Source organism: Aythya fuligula, chromosome 10, assembly GCF_009819795.1.
Source record: "Aythya fuligula isolate bAytFul2 chromosome 10, bAytFul2.pri, whole genome shotgun sequence".
NCBI classification, from domain to species: domain Eukaryota; kingdom Metazoa; phylum Chordata; class Aves; order Anseriformes; family Anatidae; genus Aythya; species Aythya fuligula.
Window position 1 is genome coordinate 4,632,451 of NC_045568.1, and position 25,426 is coordinate 4,657,876.

General features: G+C 35.5%; 1 protein-coding gene across 1 annotated transcript in view; it reads right to left on the reverse strand.

Moving 5' to 3' along the window:
• Positions 1-25,426, reverse strand: part of SYN2 (synapsin II) — a 180,913-nt gene that overhangs the window by 26,627 nt on the left and 128,860 nt on the right. The window contains exons 6-9 of the mRNA XM_032194140.1: positions 20,540-20,602; positions 17,915-18,057; positions 13,124-13,198; positions 8,946-9,048 (exon numbers count right to left, since the gene is read on the reverse strand). Of these exons, the coding sequence (XP_032050031.1) occupies positions 8,946-9,048; positions 13,124-13,198; positions 17,915-18,057; positions 20,540-20,602 (384 nt within the window). The remainder of the gene's footprint in view (positions 1-8,945; positions 9,049-13,123; positions 13,199-17,914; positions 18,058-20,539; positions 20,603-25,426) is intronic.

Below are 25,426 nucleotides of genomic sequence, written 5' to 3' on the forward strand. Positions count from 1 at the left end.
TAAAAGTGGTTCAACTGCATGACATTGTTCAGTGTAATAACTCAAGGTGCTGAGAGGGAATGGCTAGAGTGCCCAAAACATACCATTTTTACCCAGTATTGCATGTGGCTGCTAAGAGGTTTAGCTTCCTTCTCTATGTTGCTGTTGCTGTGGTTCTCAAGGGCAGAAGGTAAAGTAAGTGAGCACTTCCAGTATTCTTGGTGAAGTAGATAAAATCAAGGTAAATTTTCATAGGTATTCAAATTATGGTCACTTAATTAATGCTTTTGTCATTAATTTATATGTATTTCAATCAAGAATTCTATAGGATGAATTTCTCTTATCACCCATAAAACATATCCTGAAATGCATTTAATACATCTTTATGTTAACCTAGTAGAGCCTGAGTGTATATATTAGCAGTAATAATAGAAACTACAGCAGCACGATTGAGTAAAGTCTTTATAAGGTTGGTTTTTTTTTTTTTTTTTATTTATATAGTTTTTCTTTATGACAATGCAATCTAATTTCCTTCCTAGTAAAACAGCTAATGACAGTTATCAAAAATCACTAATGTTTTATTTAACTGTATCTTAAGAATTAAAAATATTTTGGGTAACACTAAAAAAGGTTTTAAAACTTGTGAATGACTAACAGGAATGCCATGATGGCATTGCCCCCACTTTTGAGGGCTTTACAAAGTTTAAACACACACAAGGCATCCTGTTTATAAACAGTCTATTTACAGCCTGTACTAATTTTAAAATATCATTTATACAGTTACCCAGGTCTGTTTTCAGTACCTAGTTTAACTATTTAAAATGTTGGAGTTTCCAACTAAGTAGGTTCATAGAAGAAAGTCATCTGTAATTTATCAAGTCAAATGTGCTACTTTTGGAGATGGCAGTAAAAACATTGGCAACTACAAATTATGATCACTTAATTCATATTGCTTTTGATTGTAATTTATATGCATTTCAATAACCAATTCCATAGGATGAACTTCTCTTATCACCCACAAAACATACACTGAAATGCATTTAATACATCTTTATGTTAACCTAGAAGAGCCCAAGTATATATATTAGAAGTGATAACAAAAACTACTGAATCTTGATTGAGTAAACGAAATACTTTTATAAAAAACTGACCTTTCAATGATATGATGCTTCAGTAAATTAGTCTGTGCCCTTTATTGCTAGTGTAGATAAGACAAGTATTTAAGATTTGGGCTGCCAGACTGGGACTGGAAAGAAAGAGAAGAGAAATGCTGTTTAACTCTGATGACCACCAAAGGAAATGGGGTGGGATTAATAAGGGATCCATTGTAATTATAAGACATCAGTAACTGCAAAGGGATCACCCTGTTTGAAGGAGAAACTACACTAATTGTCATTGTCCAGGCATACTTCTCCATTACATAATATGTTTACCACCAAAGGGTTATGAAAGATTTCTTACCTAGAGCTTTAGGAAGACCTAGCTCAAATGCTGCTGGGAAAGACAGAGCTGTGGAGATTAAAGGAGGGGAAAGTTAAAGAATTCTGTGTGACACAGTGAGAAAAGAAGGTGTCAGGATGTTAAAATACAGGAGGGAATGGACAGAATACAAGTCAGAAATGCCCAAGGATTCTAACAAGATAATGATACAAGAACTTTGTATGAGAAAAAAACAAAACAAAACAAACAAACAAAACAACAAACAAACCCACAAACTGGGAATTTCTGGAGAAGATATGATGATCTGCAAGTGAAGAGTAATTAATTTCATTGCAAATCAGAGGAATTTTGGAAGTTCATGCTTGAGAGTATGAGGCCTGGGGAAAAAACAAAACAAACAAACAAACAAACAAACAAAAGAAAACAAAAAAAAACATTTACTTTGGTCTTGGTCTTTACTTTTGATGAATAAGAGAAGCTAGATTGTATTATTGCTATGTTATGAATGTGTTACTCTTCTGTATTGTTTTTGTGGGACCTGGATGTAAGCAATTGTGGTGAAAATTTTGACTGTAAAGACAGAAGCTGATATAGATTTTAATTGAAGAATTCTAACTATGGGGAAAGTAATTGACATTAAAAAAAATGTAATAGTTAAAGGATGTCATTTAAGATTGAGTGGGATGTAAGGAAAGATGGTGTGATTTCTGAGAAGTAAGGGAGTGACTGGATATGAACTAATCATGGGGCTTTCCCAGAGGTCTTTACAGCAGATGCAGGAAAGATTTGTAATTGGAAATGTAACCACACCTGAGAAGTTGGCAGGGATAGTACAGGAGGAAATCAGTGGTGACTGCTTGGAAAATTTTACAGTTCCTCTTGCAGTGGGTGAATAACAACATTTGCAGAAAAAAAGTAAGAACAACTGGGAAAGTGAATCAGACATCCCTAGATGAAGGACTCAAAGTTTGAAGACAAACTTCTATGGTTGCATTTCAATCTGGAATGAAAAGAAAACCAGAATATCCCTCTGTAGTAGTTTGATAAATTGTAGCACCTTCAGAAATGGTGACTATTACAGTAAGACCTAAAAAAAACAAACAAAATAAAATAAAATAAATAAATTCTGTTTCTTAATTTCTTATATTGTCTTTCAGTTACTGAAAATACTGCCTAGGAAATCCAAATGGTTTCCATCTTGCTACATTATAAATTACTTGGAAACTAACTTTAATATAGCTTGGGTTGAAAATAAGCAAGCAGAAATAAGACACCTGCAGTAGCCACCCACCCATTCAATTCTGAGCAAAATTTGGTAACTGCCTGTGAGGCCGCCTTAAAGGATTCTGTTACATTTCTTCTCTTTTACTGCATTCATCATCATGATGTGAGCTTTTTGTTTTGTTTCCCAGAGGTTTGGTTTTCCAAGAATGAATCATGAGAGATATTCAGTGCAGTCAGAAACATGAAATGCTCAAGTATTCCTTCTGGTATAAAAACTACAGAAGTATTAATTTAAAAAGTAAAAGATTAAAAGTCTTTCTCACATTTAAGATGTTAAAGCTTAATGGACCTTAATTTGATGTTGTATTAGCAAGAATTGGTAAGGCAGTTACAACAGTGTATGTTGAAATGATGTGTTCATAAAATCCTTGTTTTTACAGTTTGTCTCTGGTGTGATGATGTTTGGCAGATGAGTATTCAAACTGAGGTGAAAGAATAGAAACTATATGAATAGCTAAGCTCATTAGACACAGCCATGACATGAACTTCCTCTTGAGCAACCTGGCAATTCTTCCTTTTAAGCTAAGTGATTCTTTAATTAATTTCTCCCTTGTAGGGTTTTGGAGATGGTTCTTTGGAGGACAAAAGTAAAAGGCAAAACAAAACAAAACAAACAAAACAAAACAAAACAAAAAATTCCACAGGGTTCCTCTAGAGAAAGATTTTTTTCTTGGGAACACCTTTTGGTTCTTCTAAAAGGCTGTAGTGGGTTTACGTGGCAAGGTTTTGGTAGCAGGGGGCCATAGGGGTGGTTTCTGTGAGAAAGATCTAGAAGCTGCCCCATGTTTGGGAAGGGCCCCATTGTTTTCCAGAGCTGAGCCAATAAGCGATGTTGTTTTGCGCCTCTGTGAGAGCATATTTGACAGGGAAAAAAACGCTGCGCCACACAGCAGCCGGGAGAGTGAAGGGAGTGAGAAACAGCTTTGCAGGTGCCAAGGTCAGTGTAGAAGAAGGGGGAGAGGTGCTCCAGGCGCCGGAGCAGAAGTTCCCTGCAGCCTGTGGTGAGGACCATGGTGAAGCAGGATGTCCCCCTGCAGCCCATGGAGTACCACGGTGGAGCAGGGTTCCACGCTGCAGCCCGTGGAGGAGACCACGGTGGAGCAGGTGGCCCTGCACCGACGGAGGCTGCCGCCTGTGGAAGACCCCTGCCAGAGCAGATTCCGGGCCAGACCTGTAGCCCGTGGAGAGGAGCCCACTCAGGAGCAGGTGACCTGTCAGGAGCTGCTGCCCATGGGGGACCCAGGTTGGAGCAGTTTTCTCCTGAGGGATGGACCCCGTGGTATGGACCCATATCTGGAGCAGTTCTGGAAGAGCTGCTGCCTGTGGGAAGCCCACGCTGGATCAGTTCATCAAGGACTGCATCCCGTGGGTGGGACCCCACAGCACAGGGGACGAGAGTGACCGAGAAGGAGCGGCAGAGAAGAAGTGCTGTAGACTGACCATAATCCCCATTCCCCCGCACCGCTCGGGGAGAGGAGGTGGAAGAGGGTGGATGGGGGGGGGGAAGGTGCTTTTGGTTTCTTTCCTTCGTTTCTCACTTCTCTAGCTTGTTAGTAATGAGCAATAAATCTTACTATCTTCTTATGCTGAGTCTGTTTTGCCCGTTACAATAATTATTGTGTGATTTTCTCGTCCTTATCTCAACCCTTGAGCCCTTTTCACATATTTTCTCCCCATTCCTCTTTGAGGAGGGGGAGTGAGAGAGCGGCTGTGGTGGAGCTCGGCTGCCCACTTGAGCGGAACCACGACAAAGGCAAAGTTAGTTCATTTAAAAGGCAAAGTTACTTCTTACAGCCCTCCTCTAAGAAAAACTGTAGAGAACTTCTGGCTTCTCAGAAAAACAGAGGCTGTATTATGTTTGAATGTTTGTTTATTATGTTTGAACTTCAGTATTTCATTCTTCCCGTCTTCTGAAAAACTGGTCTGGATTTTTATCCCAGGGATGCATATCTTATCCCTCAACTTAATAACAAGATTGCACAAATGGACATCCTTCAAAATTCCCATGTAGTAGCATTTACAGCTGTGTGGAAAGATGAATGGCACACTGAAAATGTATCTTTTTTGTCATTATTAGGGGAAAAAATAATAGTATTGGCCTGAGCTCTTTCAAATGACTAGAAACCTCTAGGGTGTAAAAAAAAGTAAAAAGATACCAATGTACAAAGTAGCACCAGACAACAGACTCAGATCTATAAAATGCGCCCAAAAGCTAAAAATATGAGAAGGTGTACTTACACTGCAGTTTATTCTTATTGTTTATTACATGGAGAACTACCAGGTCAAAGGAACATGCACATCACACGAGGGAGGCATCTACAAGAAGCTCATAGTAATTTGGATCTGTGTATTTCTCTATTTCCTAACAACATTTATGTACGTAGAAATTAAATGTCTGGAACTGTATTTCAGTGTCACTAAATAACCTTCATTTTTTTTTCTTTTAGCTCTCTAATCCTTCCACATTGTTCCTGAGCAGGCAGGAACTCTACTTACAGCAAGCACACTTTCTGTAACTTGAACAGCCATGAAGCTTTACAATAACTTATGTAAAAAATATTATTTTAACAAAATATATATGGAAGAGAAACTAAAAAAGAAAAAAAAATAAATTAACCGTCTTGAAGAGGTGGGGAACGATGACTGGATCTAGCATTAAGAACCAATACATTCTTACCTGCAATGTAAGCATATTGTACTAGATCATAGATTAAAAAATCACTTTCATATACTGTTTTTTTAAGAAGTACAGCTAGAATATTAAATTCATGAGACACAGTGTCGTTCTGATTCTGTAATATCAGCCACTGGTGCAATTTGTTCCTCCATGTTTTGGGGAATGAAAGAAAACAGAATGTTAAAACAAGGAATGACAACATGACCATCACAAAGCAGCTGAATGGCAACATTACCAAAATAATAAAATTATTGATATAGGATTTGAATGTAAATGAAAATAAGAAGTTAATTAATAGCTTTCCAAACATAGACATATAAAGTTCATATCCTATACATGACATTAGTTAAGAATGGATTTTTGTATGCATACGTTGTGTTACATGTAATATTTAAGTACTGTAGGAATTTTAAAACTATTGTCTTGAATTATGCATGTTCCAAAGCTCTTGTTGAACACCTTTGTCAAAACATAAATATGCATTAAGTACTCATTCCTGTAAAATGCTGTTCTCCCAAATTCATTACAGAGAATCCTTCCGTATTTTCTGTCTAGAACGCTGAACATGTGAAAGATATTTTAGCATTGTTGTACCTTAATTCACATTCATTCTGAATCTGGTCAACACCTATGTATGCTTTCCTGCTGGTGGCTACACTGGTTTAAAATGATCATATCTGTATACATTATTTCATACATTAGTAAGTTTGTATGTTTCCTGTCTGATCACATGTCCAGAATGAAAGTGTAAGTAACACAGAAAGCTTTAGTTTTGTAATAGATGTACCAGTCACCAGGAAAATTTGAGAGCAGGGGTTTCAGTGTGGTACTGCAACTGGGGAGTAACCATAGCATTTACAGACCAATTGTCCTGTTCAGCTACTGGTTTTTGATTGCAGCATGTACAAGCTAGCTTTAATGACACATTTATCTTCCCATGTTGAAAGTACACAAAAAAATAGAAATTTTTCCTGTATGGGGACAGATGTTTTTCTGCTCTTCATTCTATAACAGAATTATAGTGCAATAACCGTTACAATTATAGTGCAACAACTGTTGATGTAAGCTGTTTTTTTTTAGTAGCAAATGATCATAAGTTTTACAGATGTTCTATTGGATGTGAACTTTGCAAACAATTCTACACTTCAATGGGTTATAGAGATTCTAAATATTCCTGCTGATAAGCATTACCATCTTCCAAACAATTCAGATGATTCTATAAGACAGCAAGAATTATCATGCTTCTATCCACTCATTTATTTTTTTATTTTTTTTACTGTACATCTATTATGTACAGTACTAAAAATGCTCTACAAACACAGTTCATGATGTGTCCTGCAGTCAGAACTCTCTCTCTTTTTTTAAATTATTTTATGTTTTAGTATGAATGTATCTGGCATGAAAAACTACAGCATTTGTTCAGCAGCAGGAATTGAAGTTCTCTGTTGTTCCATTCTATAATTTTCATTGGCTATTTCATTGTGGAAAAACTACTCCCCCTTCTCCTTCTACCCAAAAGAGCAACCAAGTTTGGTTACTTTGTGTACACTGACCAGTGGAAGTCGATGGCAATGGTTGGATTTCCTCTCAAATTTCAAAACAATGCAGTATCAAAAATGTTGAAACTGGAGTTCAGTTAATAGAAGTGGTGTGTTTAGTCTGGTAGGAATTTGCTAAATGAGGAATACAAGAGAAATGTCAAATAATAAAATAAAAAATGCATCCTTAACTTCCACTGGGAGCAGAAAACAGCAGGAAGAAATGGGAGCAGGGTGTAAAAGAGATCATTTGGAGATACTAAGTAGAGTGGGTTGAAGCCAGACATTTTTCAGATTAGATTTAGCTACAGTCTGTAGGAAATAAGAAAGATTTTTTTTACTCTTGTTCTTACAAGGATATACTTGTTGAATGGTCTCCTAATCTAGCTTTGTATCTTTTTGCCAGTGATCTTTCAGTTTTTAAGTGTTACCCTATGAGGTAACTAGGATCTTACGTCTTAAAATAATCTTTTTTTTTTTTTTTAATTATTATTATTATTTTTTTTTTATTATTTATTTTATAGTTAAAGTTGTAGTATAAAAATGTAGTGGCTTAAAGCCAGCCAAATCAGTATGAGCTACCCCCAATGTAATGAATTTAGTCATATTGGGAAGTGTCTAAATTGGGATCCTCTGAGACTTTTAGGGGCCATAAGAACTGCGGAGTATCCTATAAAGCTTTGAATGGCATATGGGAAGCTGTCAAAGTCCAAGTACTGGAGAGGATTTTAATTGTAAGCAGAAATCAATACCTTCCCAGTAAGCAGACTATGTCTGAGATACACCTGTGCCTACAGCCAAAGAGTGAAGCGGAACACCTGACAAATTTTATGTTCAGGAATTTCCTCTATTTTGTCTCACCAGAAGTCAGGGCAGTCTGTTCTCAGAAAGAGAAGAATATATTTTTTCCACTTTTTCAAATCTCAGTCAGGTTTCACTGGGGCAACCATTACAGACTTAACAGGACCTTTTGGTGGGATGGACTGCACTATACAAAGGAACAAAAGAGGAGGTTTAGTGTGGAATCCTACATTTTATATTACAGCGAGTTAAGATTCAGTAAGACACAATAAGTTCTGGCTTGGCTGGACAGGCTAATGATACAGGATTTCTTGAAATCTTCCTTGGTATATCAGGAGGTAGTGACTAATTATGTTTGATTTGCTTGTAATTCTACAAGCTGCTCAGCCTTTTAAAGTGTTATTGATTGCTTTGGGAATTCTTAGCACTTACAATAATGAGAAATGAATTTGTGAAATTACAAAAGTTTAACACTGTGGCAAAACAAATATTTTTATTTTTGCAGAGCTTTTCTGTTATAAATGGATATAAATAACTGAAGAAGGAAATCCATCTATAACCTCCTTCTGGATACCAGATTACTGTCATGGTTTAGAAAAAATGTTCTTATTTTTGCTTTAGCAAACATAAACCTCCAAATTGTGTGATAGGCAACTGATGGTAGCTTGTTTTATGGGTAGACAAAGTTTACATTTATCCATAATAAATTTAAGGTAAATGAAAAAACTTTTCAAAATGATCCACAGCAACATCTTCTAGTATTGGTAGTTCATGAGGAATCAGATCCTAAAGGTAACATTTAGGCTAGCAAAAAAAAATAAAAATAAAAATTGTTTACACTTTGTTCTTAATTTCCCTTTCCATGTAAAGATATAATTTTTCCCTTGGGATAATGCTATCTATAAGCCTTCCAGGAAAAACTGGTAAGCCTGCTTAGGAAAGAAATCATAAGGGCTAGGAAAATATGACATCTACATTTGGTTTTGTTTTGCAGTTTGTGTACATTTCCTGAAACACTAAAAAACATTACCATATGATATGGTTACATTTTCCAGCAAGTGTTGCCACTAACTTGGACATGTGGCTTTGTATTATGATTTAAACATTGCTCAAAAATACAGTCTTTCCTGAAACACAAATAGGCCAATGCCTAACTATCACAAATGTTCTTTATTTTCATATTTGTAATATATAAAGCATATATTGAAAAGTGTGGGATAGCTTACCTCAAAAATATAATCTTTTCCATCCTTTCCATGTACAGCTTTAACAGCACAGATGTCCAAACCACCAAATATTTCAGAACAGGTGTCAACCCAAAGCTTGTACCTGTTTTACAAAAACAGTTTTTCTGTGAGTATCTCATCATGCTTTTGTTTTTACAGGCTTAATCCAGTACTACACTTTATATAAGGGTTGCTTGAAACTCAGAATTTTCACTATATTGTCAGTTTTACTGAATTTGTTTTTTCCAGAATAGTAGCATAGAGACTCTGAGTAGATTACTCTGCTTTTCCCAGCAGAATTCAAAAAAAAGCTGTGGCTCTGTGTCGTTCGCTAGTGTTATGCTGGCTGTCTCCCAGCTTACATTGGTCCAAACATGTCTCTGCTCTAAACTGTGAGTAACCTGAAGATATGCTGGAACGCAAATACCATTTAGTGGTATCCCACTTCTACCACCTTATGCTAGCACAGCTTGCTAGTTGTGGCTGTGCACTATGGGAGAACTCCCTAGAAGGGGGATTTATCTTCTGACCAGTTTTTATAGCTACAGTGATGCCAAGGAGTTTTAGACAGTAGGGGGTGGGGGTTCTGTTTCCTGTGAAATTCAAACTGGCACATCTGTGCACTGATTCAAGTGTGACAATCCTCTTGCCTACCACACTTGATAGTGTATTTAATTATGTATGGGTTTTATTCTTTTATCAGGAAAACTAAAATGAGAGTCTCTGTCTTAAATTACTGACTAAACTGTATTTCAAAGTAGCAATGAGCTTTATATAAACTTTACTGAACAGGGCAAAAGAAAAACCAAGACAAAACAGACAAGATAAGATGAAAAAGAAACAGTCACATGACACTAAGTAAAAGTTAGGTAGCATGCAGAAAACTGTAATATGCTTCATGTAGGTTTATAGGCCACTACAGTAAAATTTAACAGAAATTTAAAGAACTCTGAAGAATGGTTACAGCTCCTACAACAAAGTGAGTGCTTCATAAAACACTGAACTCCTGCATTTCATTGCTAACCTCATGGTAAGAAATATGAACTGAGGAATGGACAGTTTACCCATTCTACATGCGGTAATGTGATCTATTTTTCTTGCACGAAGACCTTTATCCATCCTATGAATAGAGAGATTATCTGACTAACAAGGAAATGAAGTGGGACATTCTAGAAGAAGAGTGAGGCAATTCCTGTGATCAAGCACAGAACTGTTAGTGACATATATAGGGAGCTGTAATACTTCATTGAGAGCATTCTGAGGTGACGTAAGTTGTGTATGTGTGCTAAATGGCAAGGATTGACTTACATGTATAGACACAAAATAGCATTGAGAACTTTAATTAACTAATAACACAGTAGTGCCTGAGCACCAGTAAGTGATGATATGATCTTGAAGGGTTATTAAGGCAGACACTGTTATGCCACCAATTGAAGGATGTTTTCCTCAAAAAACAAAACAAAACAAAACAAAACAAAACAAAACACTGTTTTAAAGCAGTTATTTATCATATTTTTTTTTTCTCTTTCATTGGCTAGTATTTGGGTATAAATGAGAACTATTTCCTTTTATAGATCCTCCCTCCCTGATCCAGTCTTTAAGACATAATGATAAATATGCCACATCATAGTGTTTCCATTGCAAAAAAATGATGTTATAAAACTAGCATTTGACTTCACTGTAGGATCAAAGGAAACTCATTGCCGAGTCTTATTCATATAAAAATATCTTTGGTAATGGCATCCTTTCCAAGTAAACTTATTAGGTCACATCCTTTATAGTTTTTTTGTGCAATGGAAAAAAAATGTTCTGTTAAGCAGAATACAAAAATAAAAAAATAAAAAAATGATACAAATGTTTGAAAAAACCCTGATGGTAGTATTTCAGCAACTTTTTTTTTTTTTTTTTTCCTGTGAGAAAAACATTTTTGTCCAAAATGAGAGTTTTTTTTGGATGCCTGACAATTCCAACATTTGTAGGTGCACTGACTGACTGGACTGCTTGAGCGCACTTGCTTACAAACATTTTTTTTTTCTTTTTTTTTCTGTAAAATACCCATGTGTATCTTAGGAAGACATGAGGACAGCAAAACTTGTCTTTAACAATAACTATCTGAGCTTTCTATTAAAAAACAAACAACAAAAAAAACCACTATATTTTATTTAAAAGACTTAAAAATTAATCAGATTTAATTAAGAGAATTTCTAGTAGTCTATACTCTGCCAACAAGCACACCTGGAGAAATACAGGTACGTTTGGGAAGAGAGGTCTTGAGTGGACTCTCCTCTAGTGTTGTAAACCCAAGGCTTGTACAGTAGGTTTGACCAGAGGCCATGGTTCTGTTTTCCCAGAACCAGTAAAAAGTGCAGCATCCTCAGAACTGATAGAAAACAAAGTACTGTTCCTCGGGTGTCTGACATGAAATATGAGGTGTGTGCAATAAGTAAATATTGTTCTGGTCCTATCTGGGGAGCAATGCCTCTGAAATGGAGGGGTCAATATGAATACGTATCACTGAAATTTTCTCATTTTGTGCCTCATCATCATCCCTTACTGCTCCACATTCCATTTTCTTTTCCAAATTTCTAGACTAACATTTGTATTCAGTCAACAATGTTGACTCAGGCAGCACTTTCAAAACACTTTTTTCTAAATCATGAGATGTATTATAAGTGCCCTGAAATGCACATTCATTAGATTTGATTGCTTTTGGTATGCCTTTAAAGTACTTCAACTCTTCAGAAAGTTTCAAATTTCTCTTTTCTTCCTTTATCTGCTTTGTGTGTAATCAAACTAAAAGCATGGCATGAGATACATACCCCTTTCTGTTACAAGGACACATACATTTTTTTCTATGCTTTTGTCTTCATCAGCATAAAAGAAGTTCTGTTTTGTTGGCTATTTTTTTTTTTTTTAATGGGAAAATACCTGCTATATTTTAATTGTGTTATATTCAAAAGTGGAAGCAGCAGCAAAGCAACATAGAGCATTTACAGTGAGGTGGCTAGGCAAGGTTAGCATTTTATACTCATTGCCTATGCTTACTGTTTAGTTTTCCTTATGGCCAAACGTTTTTACGTGCCTGCGTTTTTACAGAGAAGTAGTTCATGGACTGTAATTATGCTCACTAAAGCACTTTCTTTTCCCTCTCAGTGAATGTATAACCTCACTTTCTAAAGGAAGGTGGGAGGAGAATGAGAAAGAGAAAATAATGTGGCTCCACTCCATTCCCAGAGGGGAGATCAGTGAGGACACAGTCTAGACAGGGGTTGGACAGCAGGGAGTTGTAATTCCCATCTTATTTATTTGCACCTTTCTTAGGGCAGGCAATGGTTCAACTCCTGTCTCTCTCTCAGCTCATAAGAGGGAACAAGTTAGTGTAGGTTCCAGACTTAAAACCAACCAACCAGCCAAACAAAAAAATCAAAGTAAAACAACAACAAACAAACAAACAAAACCAGAAAAATAAATACTCTTGAATTTTAGAATTTTTTAGATTATGTTTTTACTGTACAGATTGTTTTGCTTCCACTGGTAGCAAACTTTGGAGAAGCTGGACAAAATAAAATTCACAGCTTCACTTTGCATATAAAAGAGGCCTATATGTTGTTATTGGAGCTAATGGGCACTATTGAAGAGACTGGAGCTTGAAAATGGTACTGCATGGATACTGTAATAGACAGAATTACTAAGAGGTAACCAGCACAAGGATGAGAGAGAAAAGAGAAGTATAGTATACCAAAGTACAGAGCTGGAATGATGATATGAAGGAAATAAGCTTTGGAATATCTCAGCATCTGGGCAAAAAGACAGTGCAGTTGAAAAGACGTTTCAGAAATGACAAACAATTAATAGAAAAGAGAAATACAATTTAAAGAGACAGTGTTTAGACCAGATTGCTTGGTTACAATCGATGATGTAGGAGAAAAATTTAAAACACTGTGACATGGGGTAAGACCATTAAGTACTTAATTTGGATACTTAATTCTAGACAACTCCTCTGGAAACTCTTGGCTCATGTTCTTTCATCTAATTCCAAGGTTTTTTTCCAAAATGAATGGGGAATCTTCATTTACTGTGAATTGCATGTCACCAATGTGATTAAATAATAATAATAATAATAATAATAATAATAATATATGTATTTTTAATTACCTTTTACATGAGACTGGACTTACTTATCTGACATAGCAATTTGTTCCAACATTGCAGAGCCCGTGTTTGTCTTCCAGTTTCCGGATATGGAAGTCCTCCTGAAAATGGGGAAATATTACAAAAACAGCCAGTGGTTTTATATCTTCCTTATCTCTTAATTTACTCTGATCCTAACATTAATATTTAATGCAGTTTTTACATTGTTTTCATGTCTGACAGCTTATAGTAGAGCATCTAAAACATGAAGAATTTTAACAGGCATCACAATATTATGAAGTATGACAATACTGTGAAATTTTTGTTTCCCATTTAGTCATTTAAGAAAATTTTTAAAACTATGATTAAGTGCAAGTGTTAGGAATAAACTGTTGTCAGTGATAAATGGATTGAATAGCCTGTAACATATTATTAGTGCAAATGTCAAGGAAGTGAGGCTTCAGCTTCTCGTTTCAAATCCACACCATTACAGATTTAGGTCCTATTACTTTAAAGTCAAGATTTCTACATCTCTGATCTCTTATAGAGCTGGACTTCTCTTTCTCCTCCAGTTTTCACTCTTTGCAAGTTTACTAATATAATCTAAGCAGCATAGTTCGGGCTCAAGTATACCATCTTTTATTTTATCTGTAAGAAATATATATATATATTTTCTCCTCCTCAGACCCTAGGACTGTTACCAGGATTGAGAAGATAGCTTTATTCTGAAACCTAAATGTTGTTTTGAGAATAGGCTAAGGATACAAATCATGAAGTGTTTCCAGTTAATAAAATAACCGAAACATCTGTAATATATTAAAAGTATACTAGGTAGAAGCAATAGTTTTGTCTCCATTTTCCATTAACCTAATTACAAGGGTCAGTAGCAATTGTGGGGGAATGTCAACCTTTCTACAGAAGTCTCATAAAGGTAGCTGAATTTTAAAGCGTAAAGTTCTTATTCTTTGTTGTGGGAGAATATATTGAAAAGGGAAGGTCCACATGACATGCTATGTGTAAGGTATTTCCTGGTAATAAGGTTATTTTGTGACATTTATTTGTATGTGTGCACTTACGGAACAATTGAAATGTTTAAGTTCACTATTTCTCCACACGCTTTCTGAAGAGAGATTATAATTCTCACAAACCACATCTGAACTCTATTGCAGACTTCTCAAAGGCATTCCTTAACATGTACTATATAAGGTGTCTTTTAGGAAGACAAGTGTGACAAATTCAGAAAGAAAAAAAAAAAAAAAGAGTAAAAAAGTCCTGAAAACTTTTAGTAAGTATTTAGTTCCTGATGCTCAGCTGCACTGATGTAACCTCAGCACTGTTGAGTAGTGAAGAAGCACTGCTGAGTAACGAGGAAAAGATGTTTTAAGCCGTATTTTTACTCCGCAACCTGAAACATCCCCTATCGAACTTGAAGCAGAATCAAGACGGGATGTATGGATGGCTGTAATGATGCCATAGGGACCAGATGAAGACTGAGAGGAATGCTATGGACATCGCCCTAACTGATGTAATCTTGACAGCTTGTGGACTGGAGCCACTGATGCAAGAGACTCCAAAACAATGGGGCTGGTCCATTTGACCATGGCTAAGTGATGCAAAAGTGCCTTTACCTGACTATCTAGTATGATAAACCTTAGTTATGATTTCATAAAAGTCATGTATGATTTCCACTACTGAAATACGTAAGTTTTCCCTTCTTCACTTCTGTTCTGATAATTGCTAAGGGTTTTTCACATCATTATGTGTTTTTATCATTATCTGTTTTTCTTCACTGTGTTTGACCCTTTAAACTCTATTTCCTTTAAGTCAGTTGGATTCTGTAATGGTACCAAGTGTAGTTAAGTATGCGTCACAAAAAGTTTTGAGGAGCTGTGGTATTTAGAGGGATCCAATGTTGCATTTTGGCTATAATCTCTACTGACAGATGATAAGCACCAGTGTTTTGTGAGTCATGGATCCACTTATACCACAATTTCCCACAGAATTATAAAACCGAAGCTCTTAATAACTCTCTTTAAATTACACAAACAAATGCTCAGCTGGTATTTTTTGTGGTGGCTCTTTAAGTACTCTGTTCCTGTGTCACAGAACAAAATGAGAACCAGCTGTAAAACAATATACCACTGACATAATGTGTATGTATGCATATGAAGAATTTTACAGACATTTGGTAAATCTTCTCCTTTCATGATGCTTTCTAACAATGGATCAGTATTTAATTTTTTTGATTTAACTCTATGAAAGAATCTAGAGAAAAAAATATTGCTAGGCTTTTAGCATCTGGATGAACTCAGTTTCTGAGGGAACAGAAACATAAGAATAAATAAAAGGTAGCAGGAACAGACTGTCATTTTATACTTTTTTTTTTTTTTTTTTTTTTTTTCTGTCCCCTAGGCCAACTGCTTCTTCTGTGAAGAAGAAACATTTGTGTTTAAAAATGATAAACATTGTGTGGCTAACTATTACAAAAATTATTCCAGAGACTAAACCAAATTTTAATTTCAAGTCAAGGAAAAAAATGTAGGGCTCTCTCCTGTGAAATGTAGTGGTCCAGTCTCTACCACAGAGAATGAACCATCAAGTTACTAATATTGCGTCTGACTGCTGGTATCTGGAGGTATGTCAATAACTGTTAACAGCTGGGCTTTAGTGCTAAGACTGTGCCACTTGGGAGCTGTAAGATAGAGACAAATCAACTCTGCTTATTATATACAAGAGAGGAGGGGAGAGATGGCTAGCAGAGTACAAGAAATCTACCTATCAAACCTATCAAGCACTAACCTACCCTTGAAGAGGCTGAAATAATTGCATGACAAGGTCTAAGGCAGAGAAAGGAGGCTGACTGTTGACTGGAAGTAGGGGGAGAGCACAGCTGTTGAATGTCACTGAGTAGAATAAAAGGAGCAGGGAAGAATCTGGGGCAATAATAAATGAAGGCATAAGAGATAAGAAGAGGCAAGTTAGAAGTCTGGGAAAAGGTGAATCTGGACCAAGATACTGTTTGAACAGATATAGAAGACTTTGGGGTGTAGGAGTATGGTGCTACTTTTCCTAAAAGTAGGATGGATACCTCAAATTATGGGGCTAAAGCCAGGAAAAGTCAACAGTCTGGAACATCAATGTCAGACAAATGAGCAGAACTGCAATTGACTTTCCTGGAGAAACCAGGGACTAAAAGGTGTATCATTCAAAAGCATTTGGTTTTGATTCTTAAGCTTATAGGGAGAGGCTGTGTATTGGGGTAGGCCCAACACGTCTGAAATTCTGTAGGGAGCTTGAGATATAAAGTTTCTGGATTGCCTTGCTACCACTCAAAATCAGGAATTTTGGATCAAGGATTACAGAAACCACCCAAATCTTGCAATTTATTTGAAGATTCTGCCTTGGTTATGGCACACAACTCAAATTTCCCAGCTCAAATTTCCAACACATTTTTTGTAAAATTTATAGTTCTGTGTTCAAAATAGAGCAGAAGAACATCCAACAGTCTATACTGTTGGATGGATCTGACCTTTGGGGACAGTATGTCCACCCTACTCTGTGTTGTTCTTTCTTCTGCTCAGATGCACAGCGAGAGGCAGATGGACTATTAAGTCATTCTCAAATACCCCTTCAATTCTGGTGTCAGGAGAGGCCAGCAGTTGCTCATACAGTCTTGATCTTGTGAGAGTAATGTCACAGGGGGGTAGTCACAGTACATGGCCCTTCAATACCAACCCAAGGAGATACATTTTGATCTTTGCCCCAATCCTGGGCAGAAGGTTTTGCATTTCTGATAGAGCTTGTTGGTTGTTTCTAAATTACTTGAGACCTAATGCTAAGTCTATCTTTAACATTAAAAAATATTTCACACATTTTCTTTAACCAAGCTCCAACTTTTGCTTCTCACATTTGTAGGTTGCTTAAAGTTCAAACAATTTTACTACTAAAAATTGACTGCCCCTTACTGTTTTTGTTTTTTTTTTTAATTTATTTTTATTTCAAATATCAATATACAAGAAGTCTTTTATTTCTCCAATGTTGCAGGAATAGTTAGCATCATGTCTTTGTATGTGTATCTAGATACGCATGTGTATTTTTATCCGTGTTTTTTTTTCCTGCTTCAAAACTGTAAGCATGAGGGAACAAATATGAGATAATCTAACTTGTCTTAAAAACATGAATGAAATGATAATCAATAGTCAACACAGTAAAAAAAAAAAAAAAGCATAAAGACAGTTACCATACTCAACTAATACCTCATAATCTGTTTTGCTATTCTTGCTTAATGTGTCTAAAACTGAAACACCACTTTAACCTCCCTATAGTCATAATCTTTAAACATATCTGGATCCTCCAAGAGCTCTTCTCAAATTAGAAGAGATTTTTACCCACATACGTGAAAGCCATTGTAAGATTTTCTTACATTTGCTATGTTAAAAGAAGAGCACTTCCTTCCATTAAATTTTATTGTTCAGGTTTGTGTGAATTAATGCCATCTAAATATTCTTAGAGGGAGAGAAAATTTGACAAAAACAAGTCCTCTATAGAAAACAAATCCCCTTCCATTTCTTTAAATGAAAAAATAATTAAAGATCAGCAGGAAAACCACTCTGGCAGGCTCACCTTTTGTGTTACTCTCCTCCTCTCAGTGACAATCAACTTAAAGAAGAAAGTCTTGATATATACAGAAAGTCTAACATACTATATTTCTGAAGAATATGACAATGAAGGCATAGAGTCCCCACATTTCAACTCAGAAGCTCATCCAACAGTCTTATTCTTATTGGTGCTTATTAGTTTTGAGATAAATGATGAAAGAAGAAAAGTTTTTGGCTCACATGTATGCTTTGTAGTTACTGCCTATCTTTTGGATCCTGATGTCATATTTGGAGTCTATGAAGGGTTCAGTAGTGGCGTAGGTCTGAGTAAGTGCTACCACGCTGGCTATGTCCTGAAAATCGTAGTGGTTGTCTACCTTGATCTGTAGTCATCATACCACAAATAAACAGCATATACAAAAGAAAAAAACAGCAATTAGGAATAAAATGTAGACTTCAGTTGTAAATGGCATTCATGAGAAATATGTTTTTTAATAGCATGAGTTCATAAAAAAGTATTGGATATTTTATCTGATTTCTAGATTCTGTAACATTCCTGCATTAAGGTATTTGCTTTCCTAGGCAAAATGTTACCAGTTCATCTGCAGAAAGCAACTTGCAAACAGTAGATTTTATTTTTCTTTCCAATTTTCTTTTTTTTTTTTTTTTAATTATTATTATTATTATTTGTAGTGTTGATTGATAATTTTTGGATCTGCGGCTTTTAGGAGAATTTTCAAAGGTGTGATAATGCGTGACACTAATTTATATGCAATTGTTTTTCTAAACTGCTCACGTAAATGATTGTAGATGGAGCCCATCATGAACTATCGCATCTGTGTCACTTATCTCCCATGAGAGAGGAAATGAGGGCGTAAAGACATTCTGATGAAGGTATATTCACATGGAACACAGAGGGCTGGCTCAACACAGCAGAATCAGTTGTCCTATTTCTCTGCAAGGAGTCAGGCTTTCTAGGAGTAGGATTTCCTAGATATTGAACACTACGATAAGATGGTGATGGGTATTAATACCACCAATTATAACATCTTGAAGTAAGAGGGAGGTGGAAAATTGTGGAATATTAATTCAGTGGAGAGGGAGAAGGAGACTTTAGAGGACAGATGGCAGGCAGGGGTATTACTTTTGGACAGCGAGGGCACATATCTACCATTGAGTTCAAAGGAAGCTGGTTGAAATGGGGAGAAAAAGTGACTCAGAAGAGAAGTCTTAGGGCTGGTAGAAACTATGAGGGGGAAACTATGTCTCCAACAAGACATTAACCCAAAGTATATTTCCGAAAGGTGAGGAAAGGAAATAGAGATTAGTATGTACCATGCTATCTAATATTAGGAGAGTTTGCACATTCTGGCAAGTCCAGCATCTTATTTGCTTCCACTGTCACCTGATACTTAAAATGGGACCTGTAGGCAACAGTGGTCACAGCTGTGAGATAGGACTTGCATATTAAATGGTATCTTGTGAAGCCAAAACAAGCCATAAGGCCTAAGTATTTGCTCTCAATTCAGATTAAGAACAATACAGAGTAATTTGTTTGAGAGCCACAGAACCAGATACAGTGGTCTCAACTCAGTTTCTGAAAGCTTAATAGCTTATGTGAGTCTAATTATGACAAATGGAAACACTACTCCTAGTAGTGTCCCTCTAGGGAGGACTAGGGTATGAGAAGAACCTTTATTTGGGCTGACAGTAAACTTTTCACTACAAAAGACCGGCATTTAATCTTTAAAGACTTAAAATACTTTATAGCTAAACAAACAAACAAACAAACAAACAAACAAACAAAAAAAAAAAACCACCAACACCTAAATTTCTTTTTATTTGTAGACATTTGATATGCTGAATATTTTTGTCGAATATCTCCTTTTTTCTATAAACAGGAGGTGAATATTGAAAATACAGTATAAACATCATAATACTTCATGTATGCCATCCACAGAAACCACAGTTTAAGTAATTAATAGTTAATTCTGCTCTCAATTAAGCTGGCTGCCAGAGTTCCACTGACTTACTAAGTACTAAATAAAGCAGTCATAGGCATTGAATATAATATACAAGCTGCATAATTACTGAATAAAATACAAATAAATCATCTTTCTATTTCTATTGCTAGTGCCAAATATTATGTTATGGAGCTTCTGGAGATTCAAGATGATAAATGTAACTATTCTCTGATGATTTTAAATCTAAAACACTTACAGCATTAAAGTGTTTTCAGTGAGAGAAGGTGGTTAATTGGTAATGACTAGAAATTTTCATTGACATCAATGAAAGTGGGATTTAAATCATATCCCTTGAACCATCATTGTGAGATAAGTGATATCAAAACAACTGTACTCACCACTGAATGCAATTACTTTGGAGAAAGAAAGCAGCAGTTATATAGTGGTATGAAACAATCACAGAGAATACATTAAGACAGGAAATGAAGAAATCTGTATCAAGTTGAAACTAGCAGAGAACCAAGGCAAAATCTTCCTAGATTCCCAGGTCCAAAAATTTGGATTGTACAGACAGACCTTGACTCTTCAATAGTTTCACCACAGTCAACTACATTAATAAACAAGGTTCAGGTTCAGGAAAGCATCTCAGCATGTTTCCAAAACTGTCCTACAAAGGACAACTGCCTGACTACATGTTAATGTGAAAATATATTGTATATTATGCAAGTATTTTCCTAAAGAGAGGTGCTTTCTTGAATAACAGACAAGTAGAGATTTGCAGGAGCAAGGATCAGAGACAGAATTTGGACAGTGAAAATTAAAATATCCAGGAAACAATGTAACATGCATTTATTTTAGACAAACACCCAGCCTCCTAACATGCAGTAAGTAGCATCTGCACCTTTCCCATGCCTGAATGAGCATGTCCAATCTTCACAACAACGGGAAATGTTGGCATTGTTAGCTAAGAGGGAAAACAAAGAAGAAATGTTAGAGGAATCAACTAAGAGTTAAATGATTAAGCTAAATTATTTATGAAAATTATTTAAACAACCGTAATGTAGCCAAATCTGTTTTTGCCACATGGTTATTTGAACAGGCATCTACAGATTGTTCTGATATTTCATTTAACCATAAGTGTTAATCTATATTGAACTGGGATATGTTAAATCTTGCTCTGCTTACCATCTATCAGCTGATCACAAAATCACAAGTGATGTTGGTTATTTTAGGGTTAGTTTCAGGGAAATGTAAGTATTTATTGGAAGAAGTTTGAGAGGCAGTTGATTTTGCTTATTGTAAAGTCATTTTAGGAAAAAGTCCTCTGAAGCAGCTATATGCACAATGGGAGCACTGTATCGTTAAAGTTAGGTTAGGGTTCAGGGAAAAATCCCCCTCTGTGAACTATCATAAAAATATTTGCAACTTTTTAGATAGCTTTTGATTTGGAGAAGCACTAGACACTTCAGACTTCACTGCCTGCTGTTTTTCTGTTTCTTGGCAGTTTTAAGTTTCAAGATTGGTGTTTACTTACAGCATGGCAGCTCTTCAGTGTCAGATACACTAATTCAAGTTTCATAGATTCCTCTCCCAGATTTTAGTGCTCTTATTCCAGGGGGTAATTTTATCCTGCTGTGAATGCTTTATACAGTTTTAGTGGAAGAAAGGAAAAGAAAAAAGACCCCATCTTCTAATCTCCTTAAAGACCATCCAGCCAAAGATGACAAAAAAGTTAAGGAAGATCCACTTAGAATTTCACTGACATTTCTGGTGTAGCTGGAACTTTTGACACCCATCACTGTAGCCCATTTGTAATTTCCTACATCTAGCATGGAAGCTTTTCTAACAGACACAGCGGATGGCTGTTATCTCCTGACTTCCCAGTTCCCACTCACTTCACTGTTGCTCAACAGGATGTGCCACTGGCATCAGTTTGACCTATTCCTTCCCCTCCCCTTCTTCTATATTAAGAAATATAAGGACATTTCTTAAATTAGAGTCTACAGCTGTTTTACTAGGAAAATATATAATGGAGCTTGCTTTTTTATATTTCCTCACCCTCTCCAAAATTATACTGATTGTCATAACTGAAAGTGACTATGAACTGAGGGCTCTACAAGAGAAGCTTGAGATTTCTTTTGTAATGCTGAACATCCTTTGCTAAGAATAAACTTATAAATTCACTGGTAAGGTACTCTGACATAAGAGAAGATAACTTCCTAATAGTTCTTTTTGGAAAAATATTTTTGTTTCTGTATGACCCAGCTGCAGCTGAGATTTCAATTTGTGAGCATGAACAGAGCAAACTTCATATATAAAGTAATGGACTAGAGTTCCCTGCGTAATTCATCCAATAAATTACTAGGAGAGTGCTTGCATGCTGTTTATTTCCAAAATTTGTTATACTAAAATACTTGTATTTATCTCTTGGATATAGTACAAAACAGGAAAAAGGTATATTATATCAAAGGATAATTTAACTTAAGAGTAAAATTAAAGTAGGTACAAAAGGATTATACTTAATATAATAAATTAATATATTTAATTAATGGCATTTTACACGTCTTCACTTACATAGTCAGTTCAATGCTCTCAGTTATCCTGAAGCAAAGAACATAGGATGTAAATGAGCTGTACATGAAAGAGTACTTTGTGATACTGACACATTCTATTTTATTACTGTGTACGGAGGTTCAAGAAGCATTGAATGCAGAATACTTTTAGCTGTTTTGGTTACTTTTCTAGAGCTGTTCCAATGTAACCAATTTAAGTTAAAGGCATTTATAATCATGTAAGCATTAAAAAACACGATTAGTTTCAAAATAAAATTCTTTTTAAACTGTAGAAATTCAAAGTCCTATATAGTCAACATCTAGTTATTTATTGCTTTCATATTTTAAAACCAGATACTTTTTTTATAAATACTTTTTTTTTTTCTTTTCTTAATTTATTTTTTCAATTTTGAGGAGGTGGGAACAAATCATTGCCTGACTCAAGATTCATAATGGCAGAAGCACATTTTTATGATTGAACTATAAACCACTGAAACAGGCTTTGTAATGGAAACGCTGGCAGACCTCTAAGTATAGCAATAAAAATGGCACTCCTGTAATTAAGAGGACCATGTATTTTCCCGTGATTCCATAGCTGTGGAATCCTTTATTGACCACAGGAACAAACACTAACTTAAAAAACAAAACAAAACAAAACAAAACCTCTGCTTTCTCCCTTAGAAAAATGTGCTAACAACATTTAAGGTAATACTGTTCTTTTTGCTCTGGAGTCCAATATCAAGATTTCATGTGGTATACCACATCCCAATATAGACAAAGAGAATAAGTTGTTGCAGGGAAAAAAACACTGAATATTGCTCTGCAAAATCAGACAGACAAAAACCTAGCATAGAAGGTGAAATATTAAGTTATCCCAGTGCTTTTCTTGTTCATATCTATCACTGTGACAGGCCCACAAATCCAGAGATGATGAAGTTGTAGTTATTTTGCTTTTTTAGCAGTGTTTCTTTATTCCTGCTATTACTGTAATTACCACAGTTCTCCCATTGCATATGGAGGCTCTACACGTGTGCCTTCATACAGTCACTTTGCTAATACTAACTAGTTTCCAATTGTGTGTGGTATTGTTCTATCAAACTATCATGAAAACTGAAATTTCTTATTGAAATTGCAGAAAACTCAGTTTGAGTCCTCCTCTCACCTCTTCCCAATCTGTTCTTTTCTGTTACTTCATCTTAGCAGAGCAGGCAATCTGAAGACTTCTCATACATTTGGGTGAACGAAACTGACACTGAAAATGTCATGGGTTTCATTTTAATTTGCAGTATAGTTACTTGGCAGTAAGTTACCTTGAAAGAAGGTCTAGCAAGTATGAATGAATCAGTTTTAAATAGAGCTGGTACTAATCATAGAATCAGAGAATTACTAAAGTTGGAAAAGACCTCCCAGATCATCTGGTCCAACCACCCCCCTACTACCAATGTCACCCATTATACCATGTCCCTAAGCACCAGGTCCAAACTTTTCTTGAACACCTCACCTCCCTGGGCAACCAGTTCCAATGCCTGACTGCTCTTTCTGAGAAGAAATGTCTCCTCATTTCTAACCTAAAGCTCCCCTGGTGCATGTGAGTCATTTGCATGTTTTCCGTTTTCTTTCAATTCTATTGCTGGGAGGGAAAGGCCTCCCAGCAATATGAAAATATTGCTAAAGGTTTTCTTTAATTTGGTTAAGTATAAATTCTGCTGTGACAATTAAAAATGGAAAAAATCAGAATTCAAAATTGGAAGACCAGCAACAGAAATTGCATTGATATATTTGGCAGGTTCATATGTATGAGAGATGGAAGTGGTCTATACCACACGATTTCTGACATATACATAAAACATACCTGAAATGTATCTAAATTTCTTTTTCTTTACTTTTTTTTTTTTTTTTTTTTGTATAAACAGTTCCACTGTAACTTAAATAACAATACGATAAACTATAATGTATTATTATTAATTAGTGAGAAAGGAGAATAAATGTGTCAAACATGCGATAGAATTTTCCAAAGATAGATATAACTATGTTTGGATTGCTAATAAATAAATGCAGCAACTGGAAAACCTGTCATAGCTCTTTGTTGGAACCTACATAAAAAACAGTTGAGATACATTACTTATGTTTGCTAATACAGTGTAATTAATCAAAATAATGACATTGAGTATTAAAATGTTTTATCACCTACTAAAAATTAAAAAAGACTGTTTCGGTCTATATGTTTTCATTTCTGTGGTTTTAACTTCTCACATTGTTATTTTATAATTAATATGAAATTTCATTTCTGCAGAACAACTTAGAATAGCTTGGAATAAGTTGCATGGCTCAAGATGCTGACTACGATAAGGTACTACTAGGAGTAGGTGCTCCTTTTATCTATAGAGCAAAAGTCTATCATGTTTTACAGATGAAAGGAAGTAGTAAAACATCTGAAGGAGAATGGCTTTAAAATCTGGGCAAGAGAACGCTAGATTCCTAAATTTCAAAATGAAAAATATTTAGCATTGAATTTGCTTTTCTGAAATGAAAGCTTTTAGGATTTTCCATCATATACTAATAGCGAGAATTTACATACTTAAAAAACGGAAAAAATCTTATGGTTGCTAATACAGAGCTCCTTCATACTGGGAGTTCATTCATGCTTGACATTGTGGTGGTTTTACTTGGGTGGGCAACTGTGCTCCACCACAGCTGCTCTCTCACTCCCCCTCCTGAAAGGGAAAGGGGGAGAAAATACAATGCAAATTCTCGTTGTAATTACACTATTTAGATATATAATAGACAAAGAATTATCTCAAGAATAAGTTATACTGGCAGAACTACTAAATCCAAGGAGAAATTTAACCCAATATTCTCAAATTGCTGAACAAACAATAATTAAGGCAAACATGCATTCACAACAAATAGTTTTGAAATGTATCACAGAAAGATGTTTCTAATATCAAGTCTTTCAGAATCATGTCATGACATCTGCTGGATTAGCTAGCTTGAGACCACAAAGCTTTTGGCAACTGTTGATGTTGAGAGCAGTGAAATGCTTTGGATTTTTATTCTTCTGCTGATGTAAGTTATTATATCAAACACCCCTTTTCAATATTGCTAGGATAATTACTGAACAGACTTCAAACACAAATTAAGTTTAAAGATTCAGTAGTCACTGGTCAGAATGTATTTAAAATGCCTAAAAGCTGCAAAATAATACCATACCGCTCTTCTGAAATGTCAAGATATTT